A 17,572-nucleotide genomic window follows, 5' to 3' on the forward strand; every position below is an offset into this window, starting at 1 on the left:
TAAGTAATGGCAAGTTTGGATAACCAGAGGAAAAATACAACCCCTCACTTCCGTCAGCAATATTTCATCTCTTGTCTAACCTGGAGGAGTTCCTGAAGAACTTCTGTTTTTGTTGCCAGTCTATGGACAATATGGAGACACTACATTAATTAGATTGTGAATAAAGGGCTCTTACGTAGTCCCAGAAGCTGGACTTCTGGAACTGAGTGGACAAGATCGTCCAGATAATGGGCAGTTACCATATGAGTAAATTTAGCAGAGATCATTTAGGGAGGGGCTTGTATATTGTAGGCAGGCACTACCAGCATTTAAAAAGCATTCACTGCCTCCATATATTTTTCTTCTCCAGAACTTCACCAGTATAGTTGATCCCTCAGTGCTCCTCCATGATGATCTTTAATATTAGGGAGGTGGGTCTGGTAGCTAAAAGCCCTGTCTTAAATTTGCGGGATGGAGTTAGGTTCTAGAATCACAAAGCAGTTTCTGTATCACTGTTAAAGTTAAGTTCTAATAAATATACATCCCCCTGTTCTTCTTGCCCCAACCATCTTAAATCATCCCAGTATCCAGGTCAGTTGGACTCGCTGGTTCTTGTATGGTAGCACAGTGCTGCACTGTTTGGATTGCAGACAGGAATGTTTAAATATCAGCGTTTTTTATTAGGATTCCACTTCATGGAGCCACTTCTGATGCTTCTAAATTTGGGGAAGTCTTGTGCCTCTTTAAACAACATGACCACACTGACAATCACGTACAAACCCTGTACGTGTCAGCTACAGCCAATGGTACTTCCGCACTCCCACTACGGTGGACTTAGTGGGGAAGTCAAACCTGTTCTCAATGGCAGGCTCTGTGTTTAAAAATAAAGAGTTTTGCAGATGTGGGGGGTCAGCCCAGCAGGAGGTAACCATTCTTGCTAGACAGTAACAACGACATCAGAGTTTCTAAAGGGTAATTGCAGTAAACCAAGTAGTTTAGCATTTTGCTAGCTTGCACAATCCATCTCAACACTGAAATGATTTCTAAAAGTCTATCTTCAAGGTGAATCTCTGCAGAACAACCCCACCCCCACCCTGCTTTCTGCCAGTGCACATTCTACACTGGTATTTCCCAAACCTCTGGATTTAGTTTGAAGAAAAGCAAATGGAACATCTCATGCTGCTAAGTACAGGATGTGATCCCTACACCAATCCCCACACAGAAGGCAGAGCTGTGGAAAAGTGCCTGTTGGAGTTGGTTTTTCTTTTAAAAAGGGGAGGGGTGGCAGGGAGGGAAGACAGCATTCCTTGGGCTGGTGTGTGTTAATTGAAAAACAGCAGACACTCCTTTTTAAAAACAGGAATGAGAACCTGCAGTGTAGTGTAATTGTAGTATTTGTAGATTACCTGGGGGGGAGAAAGGATGATTCATCTGCCAGCATGTGCTGAGCCCTATGTGAGGGTGAGGAAGGTGGCTGTGCTTTCCCTAGCCTGGAGCTGCCGGGGGAGGATGTACACCTCGCTGAAGGTCAAGGGAACTGTCAGAGCTGATCCCACTTGCACCCTGCCTGCAATATCCCCTCTGCACTGCGTCCGCTGTCATGAGAACCCTCTCCTGTGACCAGGCCTCCTACAACAGCAGTGCCTCTTTCAGGGGGTGTAGAAGAGGCCCTATGCCTGCCCAGGCTCTCCCTTATGACAGCAGTGTCCTAGGGCTGCCTTATGCCTGTTTTGTGGCCCCAAAATGGACATCATGTAAGCAGGAAATCCCTTCCACTTCATATCTGTCTTCAGTTGTGTAGGGGTTTAAAGCCTAGTGTTAGGATTTGCCTGTTTGCTTTCTGGACAAGACTTGACTTGATACTATACATGAATAGGGTAATATGTACCAATTCTAGATGTACTGGACTAGACTGCTTACTCCTTATATAGCTAATGATGATTTGCCTTTAGTGCCAGCAGCCTCTGCTTTTGGAACAGGAGAAGGTGGGTTCTGACCCTAGCAAGACAAGAACTAGGTAGTGGACTGAAGTGCAAGTGACCTGGGTTCAGGTCCTATCTCAGTGAGACTTACTGTGGGAGTTAGGCAGGTTAGTTTATTCTGCACTGGTTTTTGTCACCAGGGGAGGACTGTGTGCAGTCAAGGACTTTGTTTGGGGGCTTTGTAAATGGTCTCTGTGCTCTGGCTGTAGCAGAGATGGCAGCGTCTAGAAGTGCACCTGGCCGTTGGCATGGAAGATGGGGAGGGTTGGGAAAGTCCCTCCTTCCTCAGGCAGTTCACTCTATAGCCTCAGAGCAGCTGCTGTGAAAACTCTTTGTTGTCTACATCCGTGAGCTTCCCCTTCAGGCTGAAAAAGTTCCCGGGAGCTGCTGCCCCTAGGCCTCAGCCTGCAGCTTTAGAGGAGGTGGGCTTAGTCCCTGCGGGTGCTTGAACGTGACTTGATATTCTGTGGGGACACGACTGCAGGGGGCAGAGGCCACGTTGCTGGGGACATGGGCTGCAGGCTCTTGTACTAGCCCCTCCGCTCCCCAGCTGTAAACCGGGGGCTAGTGCTTCAATCCCTCACTGGGGCAGCTGGAGTCATGGTCCAAAGTGCACACGGTGGCTGTGTGAGCTGGTGCTCCTGGAAAGAGAGGTGATCCCTTCACCCGCGGGGTGGGGGTCAGGGCACGTGGTTATACCACTAACCCCCCACCCCCGGACACGTAGTACAGAGGTGACTGGCCAATGCAATAAAACTGGATTGTGCCAATACAGGGGCTTCTACACGCTCCCCCGCCTGCCTCTTCCCCTCCCCCCTTCTACCGACCCCCCCCGCCTGCCTCTTCCTCCCTCCCCCCCTTCTACTGACTCCCCCCGCCTCTTCATCCCTTCCCCCCCTTCTACCGGCCACCCTCCCCCTCTTCTACCGACCCCCCCGCCTGCCTCTTCCCCTGCCCCCTTCTACCGACCCCCCCGCCTGCCTCTTCGTCCCTCCCTCTCTTCTACTGACCCCCCCCCCGCCTGCCTCTTCATCCCTTCCCCCTCTTCTACCACCACCCCCGCCTGCCTCTTCCCCTCCCCCCTTCTACCAACCCCCCCCCGCCTGCCTCTTCCTCCCTCCCCCCCTTCTACTGACTCCCCCCGCCTCTTCATCCCTTCCCCCCCTTCTACCGGCCACCCTCCCCCTCTTCTACCACCACCCCTGCCTGCCTCTTCCCCTCCCCCCTTCTACCGACCCCCCCGCCTGCCTCTTCGTCCCTCCCTCTCTTCTACTGACCCCCCCCCGCCTGCCTCTTCATCCCTTCCCCCTCTTCTACCACCACCCCCGCCTGCCTCTTCCCCTCCCCCCCTTCTACCAACCCCCCCCGCCTGCCTCTTCCTCCCTCCCCCCCTTCTACTGACCCCCCCCCGCCTCTTCATCCCTTCCCCCACTTCTACCGGCCACCCTCCCCCTCTTCAACCACCACCCCTGCCTGCCTCTTCCCCTCCCCCCTTCTACCGACCCCCCCGCCTGCCTCTTCCTCCCTCCCCCCCTTCTACTGACCCCCCCCGCCTCTTCATCCCTTCCCCCACTTCTACCGGCCACCCTCCCCCTCTTCTACCACCACCCCTGCCTGCCTCTTCCCCTCCCCCCTTCTACCGACCCCCCCGCCTGCCTCTTCCTCCCTTCCCCCCCTTCTACCGGCCACCCTCCCCCTCTTCAACCACCACCCCCGCCTGCCTCTTCCCCTCCCCCCTTCTACCAACCCCCCCGCCTGCCTTTTCTTCCCTCGCCCTATTCAACCCCCCCGCCTCTACTCTCGTCTTTCTACCGGTCCCCCCCGCCTGTTCTCCCCCCTTCTACCGCCCCTCCCCCGCCTCTTCCTGCCTCTCTCCCCCGCCCCTTACAGGCTCCCAGCGCTGAGGCTTCCCCGCAGCCTCTCCAATAGCAGCTGCTGCGGCGCATGCGCCTGGGGCGGGGTCACCAATGCCCCGGCAGCCCTGGTATTCGACTGACACTAAGACCGCGGCAGAAACCGCGCTCCTGCTTCCGCCTTCGGGCCACGGGGCCAATCCGTGCTGTCCACATTGGATTACGTCACTGCGGGGCACCCGCGCTATGGAAGGACCCCCGGGCTTTGGGGAGCGTACGCGCTGCCTGATCAAAAAGCTGCTGTGTTGGGGCTCGGCTGCGGGGAACAGGCGGCGGCGCCGGTAGCGGATTAGCCCCATGTGCGGCAGCAGGGCCCTCTCGGCCCGGCATGTGGGGCCACTGCCCCTTCCACTCCCGCTCTTCCTGCCTCGCCGGGCCCGGCAGCGCCGCGGGCAGCCCCCACCCGGAGCCGGCGGGGCTCGGGAGTGCGGCTGTCTCGAGTCGCTTTTATGAGGCCCCCTGCGTCGCCGCTGCTGCCGGCTCCGCTCCGCGATGTGCGCCTGGACGTGCCGCCTTCCCTGAGCGGGCCCAGCGCCGCCGCCATGGGAGCGAGCGGGGGCGGCCCCCTGCTGCCCGAGCGGCTCCGCCTGCCCGTCTGCTTCCTGGGCGTCTTCGTCTGCTACTTCTACTACGGCATCCTGCAGGAGGGCATGTGAGTGACCCCCCCGACACCCCCCCCCGGCTCCTGCAGGAGAGCATGTGAGTGACCCCCCCGACACCCCCCCGGCTCCTGCAGGAGAGCATGTGAGTGACCCCCCCGACACCCCCCCGGCTCCTGCAGGAGAGCATGTGAGTGACCCCCCCCGACACCCCCCGCCCGGCTCCTGCAGGAGAGACCCCCCCGACACTCCCCCCGCCCGGCTCCTGCAGGAGAGCATGTGAGTGACCCCCCCGACACCCCCCCCCCCGCCCGGCTCCTGCAGGAGAGCATGTGAGTGACCCCCCCCCGCCCGGCTCCTGGCGGGGAGACCCCCCCCCCCGCCCGGCTCCTGCAGGAGAGCATGTGAGTGACCCCCCCGACACCCCCCCCCCCCCGCCCGGCTCCTGCAGGAGAGCATGTGAGTGACCCCCCCCCGCCCGGCTCCTGGCGGGGAGACCCCCCCCCGACACCCCCCCGCCCGGCTCCTGCAGGAGAGCATGTGAGTGACCCCCCCCCCCGCCCGGCTCCTGGCGGGGAGACCCCCCCCAGCAACACCCCCCCGCCCGGCTCCTGCAGGAGAGCATGTGAGTGACCCCCCCCCGGCTCCTGCAGGAGAGCATGTGAGTGACCCCCCCCCGCCCGGCTCCTGGCGGGGAGACCCCCCCCCGCCCGGCTCCTGCAGGAGAGCATGTGAGTGACCCCCCCGACACCCCCCCCCGCCCGGCTCCTGCAGGAGAGCATGTGAGTGACCCCCCCCCGCCCGGCTCCTGCAGGAGAGCATGTGAGTGACCCCCCCCGACACCCCCCCCCGCCCGGCTCCTGCAGGAGAGCATGTGAGTGACCCCCCCGCAACACCCCCCCCGGCATCCTGCAGGAGAGCATGTGAGTGACCCCCCCGCAACACCCCCCCCGGCTCCTGCAGGAGAGCATGTGAGTGACCCCCCCGACACCCCCCCCGGCATCCTGCAGGAGAGCATGTGAGTGACCCCCCCCGCCCGGCATCCTGCAGGAGAGCATGTGAGTGACCCCCCCGACACCCCCCGCCCGGCTCCTGCAGGAGAGCATGTGAGTGACCCCCACGACACCCCCCCGCCCGGCTCCTGCAGGAGAGCATGTGAGTGACCCCCCCGACACCCCCCCGCCCGGCTCCTGCAGGAGAGCATGTGAGTGACCCCCCCGACACCCCCCGCCCGGCTCCTGCAGGAGAGCATGTGAGTGACCCCCCCGACACCCCCCCCGCCCGGCTCCTGCAGGAGAGCATGTGAGTGACCCCCCCGACACCCCCCGCCCGGCTCCTGCAGGAGAGCATGTGAGTGACCCCCCCGACACCCCCCCGCCCGGCTCCTGCAGGAGAGCATGTGAGTGACCCCCCCGACACCCCCCCGCCCGGCTCCTGCAGGAGAGCATGTGAGTGACCCCCCCGACACCCCCCCCGCCCGGCTCCTGCAGGAGAGCATGTGAGTGACCCCCCCAGACACCCCCCCGCCCGGCTCCTGCAGGAGAGCATGTGAGTGACCCCCCGACACCCCCCCGCCCGGCTCCTGCAGGAAGAGCATGTGAGTGACCCCCCCGACACCCCCCGGCCCGGCTCCTGCAGGAGAGCATGTGAGTGACCCCCCCGCCCCCCCCCCGCCCGGCTCCTGCAGGAGAGCATGTGAGTGACCCCCCAGCAACACCCCCCCCGGCTCCTGCAGGAGAGCATGTGAGTGACCCCCCCCGGCTCCTGGCGGGGAGACCCCCCCCGACCCCCCCCCCCCCCGGCTCCTGCAGGAGGGCATGTGAGTGACCCCCCCCGCAACACCACCCCAGCCCGGCTCCTGCAGGAGAGCATGTGAGTGACCCCCCCGACACCCCCCGCCCGGCTCCTGCAGGAGAGCATGTGAGTGACCCCCCCGACACCCCCCCGCCCGGCTCCTGCAGGAGAGCATGTGAGTGACCCCCCCCGGCTCCTGGCGGGGAGACCCCCCCCGACACCCCCCCCGGCTCCTGCAGGAGGGCATGTGAGTGACCCCCCCCGCAACACCACCCCGGCCCGGCTCCTGCAGGAGAGCATGTGAGTGACCCCCCCCGCAACACCCCCCCCGCCCGGCTCCTGCAGGAGAGCATGTGAGTGACCCCCCCCGCAACACCCCCCCCCGCCCCGGCTCCTGCAGGAGAGCATGTGAGTGACCCCCCCGCAACACCCCCCCCGCCCGGCTCCTGCAGGAGAGCATGTGAGTGACCCCCCCGCAACACCCCCCCCCCGCCCGGCTCCTGCAGGAGAGCATGTGAGTGACCCCCCCGCAACACCCCGCCCGGCTCCTGCAGGAGAGCATGTGAGTGACCCCCCCGCAACACCCCGCCCGGCTCCTGCAGGAGAGCATGTGAGTGACCCCCCCGACACCCCCCCCCCGCCCGGCTCCTGCAGGAGAGCATGTGAGTGACCCCCCCGACACCCCCCCCGCCCGGCTCCTGCAGGAGAGCATGTGAGTGACCCCCCCGACACCCCCCCCGCCCGGCTCCTGCAGGAGAGCATGTGAGTGACCCCCCCGACACCCCCCCCGCCCGGCTCCTGCAGGAGAGCATGTGAGTGACCCCCCCGCCCGGCTCCTGGCGGGGAGACCCCCCCCCGCCCGGCTCCTGCAGGAGAGCATGTGAGTGACCCCCCCCGCAACACCCCCCCCGGCATCCTGCAGGAGAGCATGTGTGACCCCCCCCGCAACACCCCCCCGGCATCCTGCAGGAGAGCATGTGAGTGACCCCCCCGCAACACCCCCCCGGCATCCTGCAGGAGAGCATGTGAGTGACCCCCCCGACACCCCCCCCGGCTCCTGCAGGAGAGCATGTGAGTGACCCCCCCCGCAACACCCCCCCGGCATCCTGCAGGAGAGCATGTGAGTGACCCCCCCGACACCCCCCCCGGCTCCTGCAGGAGAGCATGTGAGTGACCCCCCCGCAACACCCCCCCCGGCTCCTGCAGGAGAGCATGTGAGTGACCCCCCCGCAACACCCCCCCCCGGCTCCTGCAGGAGAGCATGTGAGTGACCCCCCCGACACCCCCCCAGCTCCTGCAGGAGAGCATGTGAGTGACCCCCCCGCCCGGCTCCTGCAGGAGAGCATGTGAGTGACCCCCCCGCCCGGCTCCTGGCGGGGAGACCCCCCCCCAGCAACACCCCCCCCCTGGCTCCTGCAGGAGAGCATGTGAGTGACCCCCCCCGCCTGGCTCCTGCAGGAGAGCATGTGAGTGACCCCCCCGCAACACCCCCCCCGCCCGGCTCCTGCAGGAGAGCATGTGAGTGACCCCCCCGCAACACCCCCCCGGCATCCTGCAGGAGAGCATGTGAGTGACCCCCCCCCGACACCCCCCCCGGCATCCTGCAGGAGAGCATGTGAGTGACCCCCCCCCCCCGGCTCCCGGCATCCTGCAGGAGAGCATGTGAGTGACCCCCCCCCCGGCTCCCAGCATCCTGCAGGAGAGCATGTGAGTGACCCCCCCCGACACCCCCCCCGCCCGGCTCCTGGCGGGGAGACCCCCCCCAGCAACACCCCCCCCCCGGCTCCTGCAGGAGAGCATGTGAGTGACCTCCCCGACACCCCCCCCGCCCGGCTCCTGCAGGAGAGCATGTGAGTGACCCCCCCGACACCCCCCCCCGCCCGGCTCCTGGCGGGGAGACCCCCTCCGACACCCCCCGCCCGGCTCCTGCAGGAGAGACCCCCCCAGCAACACCCCCCCCCCGGCTCCTGCAGGAGAGCATGTGAGTGACCTCCCCGACACCCCCCCCCCGCCCGGCTCCTGCAGGAGAGACCCCCCCAACAACACCCCCCTCGCCCGGCTCCTGGCGGGGAGACCCCCCCCGACACCCCCCCCGCCCGGCTCCTGCAGGAGAGCATGTGAGTGACCCCCCCCCGCCCGGCTCCTGGCGGGGAGACCCCCCCGCAACACCCCCCCCGGCTCCTGCAGGAGAGCATGTGAGTGACCCCCCCGCCCGGCATCCTGCAGGAGAGCATGTGAGTGACCCCCCCGCCCGGCTCCTGCAGGAGAGCATGTGAGTGACGCCCCCCCGCCCGGCTCCTGCAGGAGAGCATGTGAGTGACCCCCCCCGCCTGGCTCCTGGCGGGGAGACCCCCCCCGCCTCCCGGCATCCTGCAGGAGAGCATGTGAGTGACCCCCCCCCCGCCCGGCTCCTGGCGGGGAGACCCCCCCCGCCTCCCGGCATCCTGCAGGAGAGCATGTGAGTGGACCCCCCGCCCGGCTCCTGGCGGGGAGACCCCCCCGACACCCCGCCCCGCCTGGCTCCTGCAGGAGAGCATGTGAGTGACCCCCCCGGCTCCTGGCGGGGAGACCCCCCCGCAACACCCCCCCTGGCTCCTGCAGGAGAGCATGTGAGTGACCCCCCCCGACACCTCCCCCGGCTCCTGGCGGGGAGACCCCCCCGACACCCCGCCCCGCCTGGCTCCTGCAGGAGAGCATGTGAGTGGACCCCCCGCCCGGCTCCTGGCGGGGAGACCCCCCCCGACACCCCGCCCCGCCTGGCTCCTGCAGGAGAGCATGTGAGTGACCCCCCCGGCTCCTGGCGGGGAGACCCCCCAGCAACACCCCCCGCCCGGCTCCTGCAGGAGAGCATGTGAGTGACCCCCCCGCCCGGCTCCTGGCGGGGAGACCCCCCCCAGCAACACACCCCCCCCCGGCTCCTGCAGGAGAGCATGTGAGTGACCCCCCCGACACCCCCCCGCCCGGCTCCTGCAGGAGAGCATGTGAGTGACCCCCCCCGACACCCCCCCCGCCCGGCTCCTGCAGGAGAGCATGTGAGTGACCCCCCCCCCGACACCCCCCCCCCCGCCCGGCTCCTGCAGGAGAGCATGTGAGTGAACCCCCCCGACACCCCCCCCGCCCGGCTCCTGCAGGAGAGCATGTGAGTGACCCCCCCACCCAGCTCCTGGTGGGGAGACCCTCCCGACACCCCCCCCGCCCGGCTCCTGCAGGAGAGCATGTGAGTGACCGCCCCCCCCGTCTGGCTCCTGGCGGGGAGACACCCCCCCCCCCCCGCCCGGCTCCTGCAGGAAAGCATGTGAGTGACCCCCTCGGCTCCTGCAGGAGAGACCCCCCCCCCCGCCGCCTGGCTCCTGCAGGAGTGTATGTGAGTGACACCCCCGGCTCCTGGCTGGGAGACACCCCCCGCCCGGCTCCTGGTGAGGAGACCCCCCCGACACCCCCCCCGCCCGGCTCCTGCATGTGACGACCCCCCCCCCCCGCGCAGCTCCTGCAGGAGAGCATGTGAGTCACCCCCCTGCGCGGCTCCTGGTGGGGAGACACCCCCGCCCGCCGGCTTCTCCAGGAGAGACCGCCCCCCCTCCCCCCCCCCCCCCCCCCCGCCTCCAGTGCAGACACTGGTGAGCACCTGTCTGGGTCCTGCAGTGACCTGTATTTGTAAATTACACTGGTGTGTGTGGGCGGTTGTGTTTCATTTGTGGGCATGTGCTGAGCTCCCCCTATGCCAGGCCTGAGGGAGGGAAAGGGGTTCCTGTTTTCCCTGGCCTGGAGCTGCCAGGGGAGGATGTATACCTCCACACGTTATCAGTGACAGCCCCTCCCAGCCCCGGTGCTAGGAGAGCATGTGAGTGACCCCTACCTATTGCCTCTTCTGCCCCAGCACTGGGGAGCTGCTCTGCCTGGATCTTGCACCAAAGCATGTAAGAGCCCCCTCCCAATCTGGGCAGCCCCATCCCAGCTTGGAGACCAGGACTATTTATAGCCAAGCATGTAAGTGACTCCTATTTCTGTGTATCTGGGTCTTACACTAAGATGTAAGTTGCACCCTTCCACTGCGAAGTCCCCCTCTCCTAGTCTGGGGACCTCCCCTACTTTCTACACAGTGGCAGAAGCTGGACATGTCATCTCTCCTGGGCATCCTACCAGAAAGCAAGACGTCTCCATGGGGGAATCTTCAGGATCCTATGTTGTGCTGGAGTTTCTTTCCCAGCTGTGTGACTAGGGTTTGAGAAGCCTCATTCCACTGCAGGCTTAGAACAAACACAGCTGAATGGAAGGGGAGGTGGGGGGACTAGTAAATACAGCTGAGGGCACCGTTTGCTACATGTTTGTGTAAACAGGTTGGTAGCTGTTGGGCTAAATCACCTGGGAAGAAAGCATGAGTAAATGTGTGCCACGCCTTATGCTGCAGTCTCACTCGGTGTACCTCTCTATCTCCTGTTTAATTCATTTGCTCTTACAGAACTAGAGGTAAATATGGAGAAGGTGCCAAGCAGGAAAAGTTCAAATATGCTTTGTCCTTGGTCTTCATTCAATGTGTGATCAATGCCATCTTTGCCAGGTTAGGTAAGTGTTCCAGAACAACCAGTATGTCACTCCTTGCTTTTCTACATCAGGACCTTTTTGAGCCTGACTCCCTTCCCACTTCCTTCTCCTCTGGGCTGGGAAGTTACCCTCTTCCAGAGTTGTGGGGCCCACCCAGTGGTTACCTGTAGTGCAGGTCACACTCCCGATACCAACAAATGCCTAAGTAGCAACTTCCAAGGGACTGTGAGCTTTTGCTGAGCACACAGTGGTTTTTCCATTTGTCTGCACAGACATTGCACAACTACTGGCTAACTTGATTTAATAAAGAATTTTATAAATGAGACACACTGCATAAAACCAGATTCCAAATTCTTTTCATTCAATGTGGTTTTATTGTTGGGAGGGGTCAGAGTAGACCACTGGGATGTCCAAGCTTTTGTCTCCTGTAAGAGATTCTATACCTATTCCCTTGTGGGTTTTTTCATCTTCCTTCTGTCCCACCAGGTTTCAGGAATTCAGTATAACTCCTTTGCCTCAGAGAGCATGTGAGCTGAAAAGATTGAGTGGTTTTGATGTTCTGGAGAGTTTATGTCCCCTCTGCTGTAGATACTTTGTGGCTTTTGTATCTCAATGGCATTATAAAATAGCCTTATGATGCCAACTTCCAGTCTTATCAGCCCATTTGTGTTTCTTTTATGTTTTGTCTTCTCCACAGTGATCCAGTTTTTTGACGCCATCAGGGTGGATCGGACCCAGAACTGGCTGTATGCAGCTTGCTCGCTTTCCTATCTGGGTGCTATGGTTTCCAGCAATTCGGCTCTGCAGTTTGTCAACTATCCAACTCAGGTGAAGAAAGGCAGACAGATGAGTGTGTTAGGAAGAAGGTTGTGCTGTAAAAATTCCCCTTTACAGATTTGCCCCTTCCCTATTGAGGATTTTTACAAATTCTAATTCTGCACTCTTGGTCTGTGGGATGCTCACATGATCCATCAATGCACTGTGACAAGAAGCAATTCTAGTTAAAGAGTAAGTCGCTAAAAAAGATTGACCATGGAGGACGCTGCAGTTCTGACCCTTGTTGCCCTGCAAGAGTGGCATTGAGGATGGTGTTCTACTGCTTTTCTTTTTACTCTATCCCTGCAAGGCACAGCGATGATAGTGATTCCAAGAGGGACTAGCCATCCAGATGGATAACAAACATCCAGAGTTCTAATAGGAATTGCTGAAGGAAAAATCCTCATGTTTCAGGGGTTAAGCCAGTGTCAGAAACCTGCATTGGGGAGGGGGTAGATGATCCTCCATCTGCCTACTGCAAGGTTTCTTGCATCTTCTTTTGAAGGATCTGGTGCTGACCACCATCAGAGACAGGACACTGAACTAGATGGACCATGGGTCTGATCCAATATGGCAGTTCTTGTGATCCTCTTGCCTGGTGTGGGGGAGGCTGTAGTATGCAGCTAGTTAAGATACTTTTTTCTCTTACAGGTCCTTGGGAAGTCCTGTAAGCCCATTCCAGGTGAGCAGCTACTAAATTATAGCTTTGTGTGTGTCTCATGCCATGAGCAGGCCATGGGTTGCATTCCCAGAAACAGTCCAGCTGCTCACCCGATAGCTCCATACCAACTAGTGTGGATAACAAACTGTGCACTTCCCAATTAAGTCCAGAACTGGACACCAAGTCATTCGATTGCTAGCGGAGGGTTTTGGGGAGCACTTTACCAAATCATCTTTTCTTTTCAGTTATGCTCTTAGGGGTGACAGTGCTGAGGAAGAAATACCCACTAGCCAAATATCTGTGTGTCCTGCTGATTGTCACAGGTGTGGCTCTGTTCATGTACAAGCCTAAAAAGGGAGGTGATGGTGAGGATGACCACATCTTTGGCTATGGAGAACTCCTCCTGGTAAGTACTGGGCTGTTGAAGCATAAGTCGTTCCAAGGTTTTGTGTTGGTGAAAGTTACTACAGGAGAAAACAATTACGGGTGCGGCTTCTGCCTGGATCTACCCACCATGAGGGATTGGCAAAAAGCCAGCATTAGAATACTTTGGTAGTGATCTTTTCAGAGGGACATGCTTGCACACTGCCACATGGTGATGTAGGGTGAAGCACTGGCACCTCCTCAGAATGCCCTCTGAACTGTTCTTAAATAAGCGGGTGGAAGCAAGAAATCTATAGAATTTAAATGCTGCTACTGGGGAATTCTGCACATGTGCAGAATTTATGTCCTCCGTAGATTTCTTTGCTGCCCTGCAGAAAAACGACTTTCTGGCAGGGGAGCTACAAGAGCAGTTATACAACCCTCCCCAGCGGTATGTTTCAGGTGCCCAGGGCAGCCGGCAGAGAGAGCAATCACTGTGGGGAAGAAGGCGGGACTGGGAAAGACCTGGCTCGTGGCTCCTACTCTGCACCAGGCTCAGCTGCTAGTCACGGCTGGGCTGGGGAGGATAGGACTTTCTCTTCCCCTTCACAGTATCCAGGGCCAGGACAGATCCACCCTCCGATTTCTCCCCCAGCTGGAGGAAGCTCTGCAAACTGCCTCCCCGTGCTTCCTGCACCCATCGCTCCTCAGTTGTAGGGGGGGGAATCACTGTACAGGGAGCTGCTACCCCATCTGCCCAGACCTGCTCATACCCAGATCTTCCTCCCAAGCCTCACCCCCACCCCGACAAGCCCCATTCTCCCTGCACCTGGAACACCCCAACGAGTCAGCCAGATCCCCACCCTATTGAGCCCCAACCAGTTGCACATGACCCCGCTCCCACTGACCTCCCTTCCCCAGCATCTGGACACTTTCCACCCCCCCCCCCAAGCTCCCCACATCCAGACAACCCCCTGCTGAGTCCCAACCACCTTCATCTGGACCCTCTGTGTAGCCAGTGGCCTGTGCTCCCCAGTGCCATGTTGGAGCCTCCTCATTTATTTGACAAATAATATATGCAGAATTTTGCAAAATTTTAAAATATTGTGCACAACATTTTTAATTTTTGGCGCAGAATGTCCTCAGGAGTAATTCAGTGCCTGTTCCAGGAAGGGAGTAGCTGGCAGAGAGTTCTCTTCTAGTCCTCTGCAACATTTTTTTTTCTTTCCCTTAGCTGTTGTCACTAACATTGGATGGACTGACAGGAGTGTCTCAGGACCATATGAGAGCTCATTACCAAACTGGTTCCAATCACATGATGCTAAATGTTAATCTGTGGTCCACCTTGTTCCTGGGGGCTGGTAAGGAACATCTGAGGAAGCCATAGCAACCTGGCCTGAAGACTGATTTGTAAGATCCTCTAGGCAGGACCCTCATCTCTTGTTCTAAAAAGGGCCTAGTATGTCTTGCAGAGCTTATTTTTTGTTTGTTTTTAAACCTAATCTGTGGAGATTTTATTGTAGTTTCTTAAATTGCCACCAGGGGACACTGCTTCTCCTAAAGTGCCATTCCCAAAACTGCATTCACATGTCTGAAAAGTTCCTGCTTTCAGGCTGGCTCGGTAGCATAGATTGTAGCTTCCTAGGCCACAATTCGGTGTGTCTCTTGTTTTGGCAAAGACTGGAGTCACATCAGGCTTCTAAACAGAAGCTGCCTGTTCTATTTAAGGGGTGTGTGAGAGAGAGAGATTGTTGGCGGCTGTCTTTTGAGAATCGGGATACATAGTGCAAGGTACAATCTGTTGTCATGAGACACTGACTGTGATGTTTGTTTCATCTGTTCCATTCATAGCTGAGGCCAAGTTTAAAAGTGTACATGACATCTGGAATGTGAAGGATGTGTTCCTTGCTAAGATGACATTCTTACGTTCTGCTGTAGCATCTGATTCCTGTCACTGACCTCCAGGCACCCCTTATGCTGCCTGCAAACAATGAGTTCAGGCTAAGTGGGTACAGGAGGACAGCAATAGTACATAGAGCTGCAAAACTGAGGCAGCAAAGTGAACTTAACTCCTGGATGTTATGTTACTTTGTTTAAATCCTGGGGTGGGTAGTCAACTTGCTGTTTTCTCTTCCAAAACAACCTATCTGGCATGGTGCAGTGACTGAAAGTTCTTAGCCACTGGTATTCTCTGGGTGGAGTTTAGTCTTTGCTATCTGTATCTGTTATCGGACCGTAATGAACGTGAGCTAGGACTATAAATGCTCCAGCCCTGTCTGCCCAGGATGTCTCTGCCTTGACTTCATCCTGCTCTCTTTAAACTTTCTGCAGGTATCTTGTTCACTGGAGAGCTCTGGGAATTCCTGAGTTTTGCTGAACGCTACCCCAGCATCCTCTACAACATCTTGCTGTTTGGCCTGACAAGTGCACTGGGTCAGGTAAGTAACTTTCTGGTTCCCTTACCCCAGGCACGTGATGACCAAAGAACATTGAATGTTCATTTACTTGTGGGACAGAAATGTGAAGTTGTCTGGTCTTCCTGCCATATCTGATTGTTCCTAGCTCACTGTTCAGTCAGTACTTTCAGATCAAGACTGTCAAGGTTGTGTACAAATTCTTACGTCATCTTCAGGTTGTGGTTTGGATTTGTTCTTTGCCAAAAGATTCTCTGAAAAAGTTTAAGGTGGATCTTCATGTTGGAGATCTTGCCTTCTCAGACAGACTGAATCTATCTTTCTCTCTCAGAGTTTCATCTTCATGACTGTGGTATACTTTGGACCCTTAACTTGTTCAATCATCACCACAACCCGCAAATTCTTCACCATTTTAGCATCTGTCATTCTATTTGCCAACCCGATCAGCATGATGCAGTGGGTGGGAACTATCCTAGTATTCATGGGTAAGTCCTGGAAGCCTGGCTTTTTAAAGTATTTTCCTTATGTTAGAGTGGTGGAGTATAGGCGGAGGGGGGATGGGTTGACTTAGGATTTTGGACAATGGATTTTCTTAGTGATTTTGCCAGCAAGCTTGTCCATCTCAGTGTTTTGGGGAGGGGAAGTGGGAGGGATGGGGGTATCTTTGAGGCTGTTGCTATGGTCACATATCCAACTGATTTGGGAGACCTTTTTTGGACCCTTTAAAAAAGTTCATAGGTACCCACTGTCTCAAGTAATTCGGCATCAGTTAGCATGTGGAACTATAGAAAGGCCTTGGGCTTTCCCTTAGAATTTTTTTTCTCATTTCTCTGCAGGCCTTGGACTTGATGCCAAATTTGGGAAGGGATCAAAGAAGACAACACATTAGGAAGACTTTTGAACTCTACAAAATTGGAATGAACTCTTTAACTTATTGTCTTGTACCTCAGCATCTGTTATGAAACTAGACTCAGGATGGGTGCCCAGGGAAGGGAATGGGTATTGGTTTTTAATTATGAAGTGTTTTAAAATGTGTTAATTTTAATCAAGAGTTTAGCCTTTTTTTCTCTGTAATCAAAATTGCATTGATGGATCCCAGGAGCAGGGAGAAATTCAAGTCTTAATGGGAGAAACACTTCATATTTTTTATTAAAGAAAAGGAGAGAAGAGTCACTTTTCTGACCTTTATTTCAAAGCAGTCTTCCAGTTGTTCTTGAAAGCCTTGTCCTCTGCAACCTTGCAGCCTTCTCAGCATGTAGAAATATTACAACTAGCATTCCTCCTCCACCATACTCCAAAGGAAAGTGTCAGTCTTTGTTTCTTCCGTCTGAGTTTGGTGCAGTGTAGCAAAAGCCCAGGATTAAGTGACAATATTGAAAAGAGAAATCCCATCTCTCCCTAGGAGAATGGGTCTCCAGAACATGGTTGGTGAAGCAGTGAGAGGGGATTCTAGTTTTCATTAATATACCCAACTTGTACAGCTTGTAATCTTCTCTCCATCAGCACTACTTAAAGTAGAAAGAGCAACTTTGGGTATATGTAACAAAGTCTTGGGCTCTGCAGTTTTCATCCCATCTGCTTAACCACTTGGGGCCAAATTAATTCTCTTTCATCCCACCCCCTCTGCTGTTGAAGAAACAAGACCCTCTGCTGCTAAAACCATGCCAAGGTTTTGTGACAGCAGCTTCTAAATGTTGAAAGTGATCTTGTTAATTAACCGGCATCACTCAGAGCTGTGGAATGCCTGCTCCTGAGTGCACAGGCTGTCTCCCAAGTGTTGTAGGGGGAGGAGCTATTAGCATAATGATGCCTTCAAAGTTGGAGAGCAAAATTCTCCAAAGAGCAAACTTTACACATGAAAGTGTGTTTCTACCAGCTGTTGCTTCGTTTCCATCTGTTCTGTGACTTGGCCTCTTGCCCCTCCAGATGGGATCTTGATCGCCTTCCTGAGTGACTGCTGCAAGTCTGTTCTTCCCCACACCCCCTGGAACCTTTCTGGCCACAGCTTGGCTTTCATTAATCTTTGTAATGTCCCATGGCTCTTCCCAAAGGACAGGTTTCTTTCAAAATTGAACTTTTTAGGAAAATATATTAAAGTTCATCTGGAAATTTTTTCCTCCATCACCAACTCCTCCACACTAGCTTCCTATTTCCTTAAAGATTGACTGATTAATAGCAAACATGTTCTCTGTAGTGGAGAATCCGATTCAACTCTCCTGCTATTTAACTCCATGAGTCCTGTGTTCACCATGAAATCTAGCTATTCTTAGTCCCTATGTAGACTCTGACATCTCTCATGTAGGTACAGCTTTAGCCTCTTAACATCCCGTTTCTACAGTTCAAGAAGTGAGCCATAAACTGTGACTCAGTTCATATAGGGAGCCTATGGCAGAGCTAGAAATTGGACCTAGCTCTCCTGATTTTCAGTCCAGTGTCTTAATTACAAGGCCATCCTTCCTCCTTTTAAAGATGAAGACTAGCATGAGTGGTGGGAGATATGGCCTATGCA

The 17,572-nt window shown here is 57.3% G+C and overlaps 1 protein-coding gene across 1 annotated transcript; it reads left to right on the plus strand.

Moving 5' to 3' along the window:
- The first annotated feature begins 4,308 nt into the window (after window positions 1–4,308).
- On the plus strand, window positions 4,309–16,232 carry SLC35B1 (solute carrier family 35 member B1). Its single transcript, XM_050934733.1, has 9 exons — window positions 4,309–4,526; window positions 10,727–10,830; window positions 11,507–11,637; window positions 12,277–12,307; window positions 12,532–12,692; window positions 13,884–14,010; window positions 14,981–15,087; window positions 15,395–15,548; window positions 15,900–16,232. The coding sequence occupies exons 1-9, from the start codon at window positions 4,324–4,326 to the stop codon at window positions 15,950–15,952; spliced, it is 1,071 nt and encodes a 356-aa protein (XP_050790690.1). The 5' UTR covers window positions 4,309–4,323; the 3' UTR covers window positions 15,953–16,232.
- Window positions 16,233–17,572: the final 1,340 nt, after the last annotated feature.

Source organism: Gopherus flavomarginatus, chromosome 25 (genome assembly GCF_025201925.1).
Source record: "Gopherus flavomarginatus isolate rGopFla2 chromosome 25, rGopFla2.mat.asm, whole genome shotgun sequence".
NCBI classification, from domain to species: domain Eukaryota; kingdom Metazoa; phylum Chordata; order Testudines; family Testudinidae; genus Gopherus; species Gopherus flavomarginatus.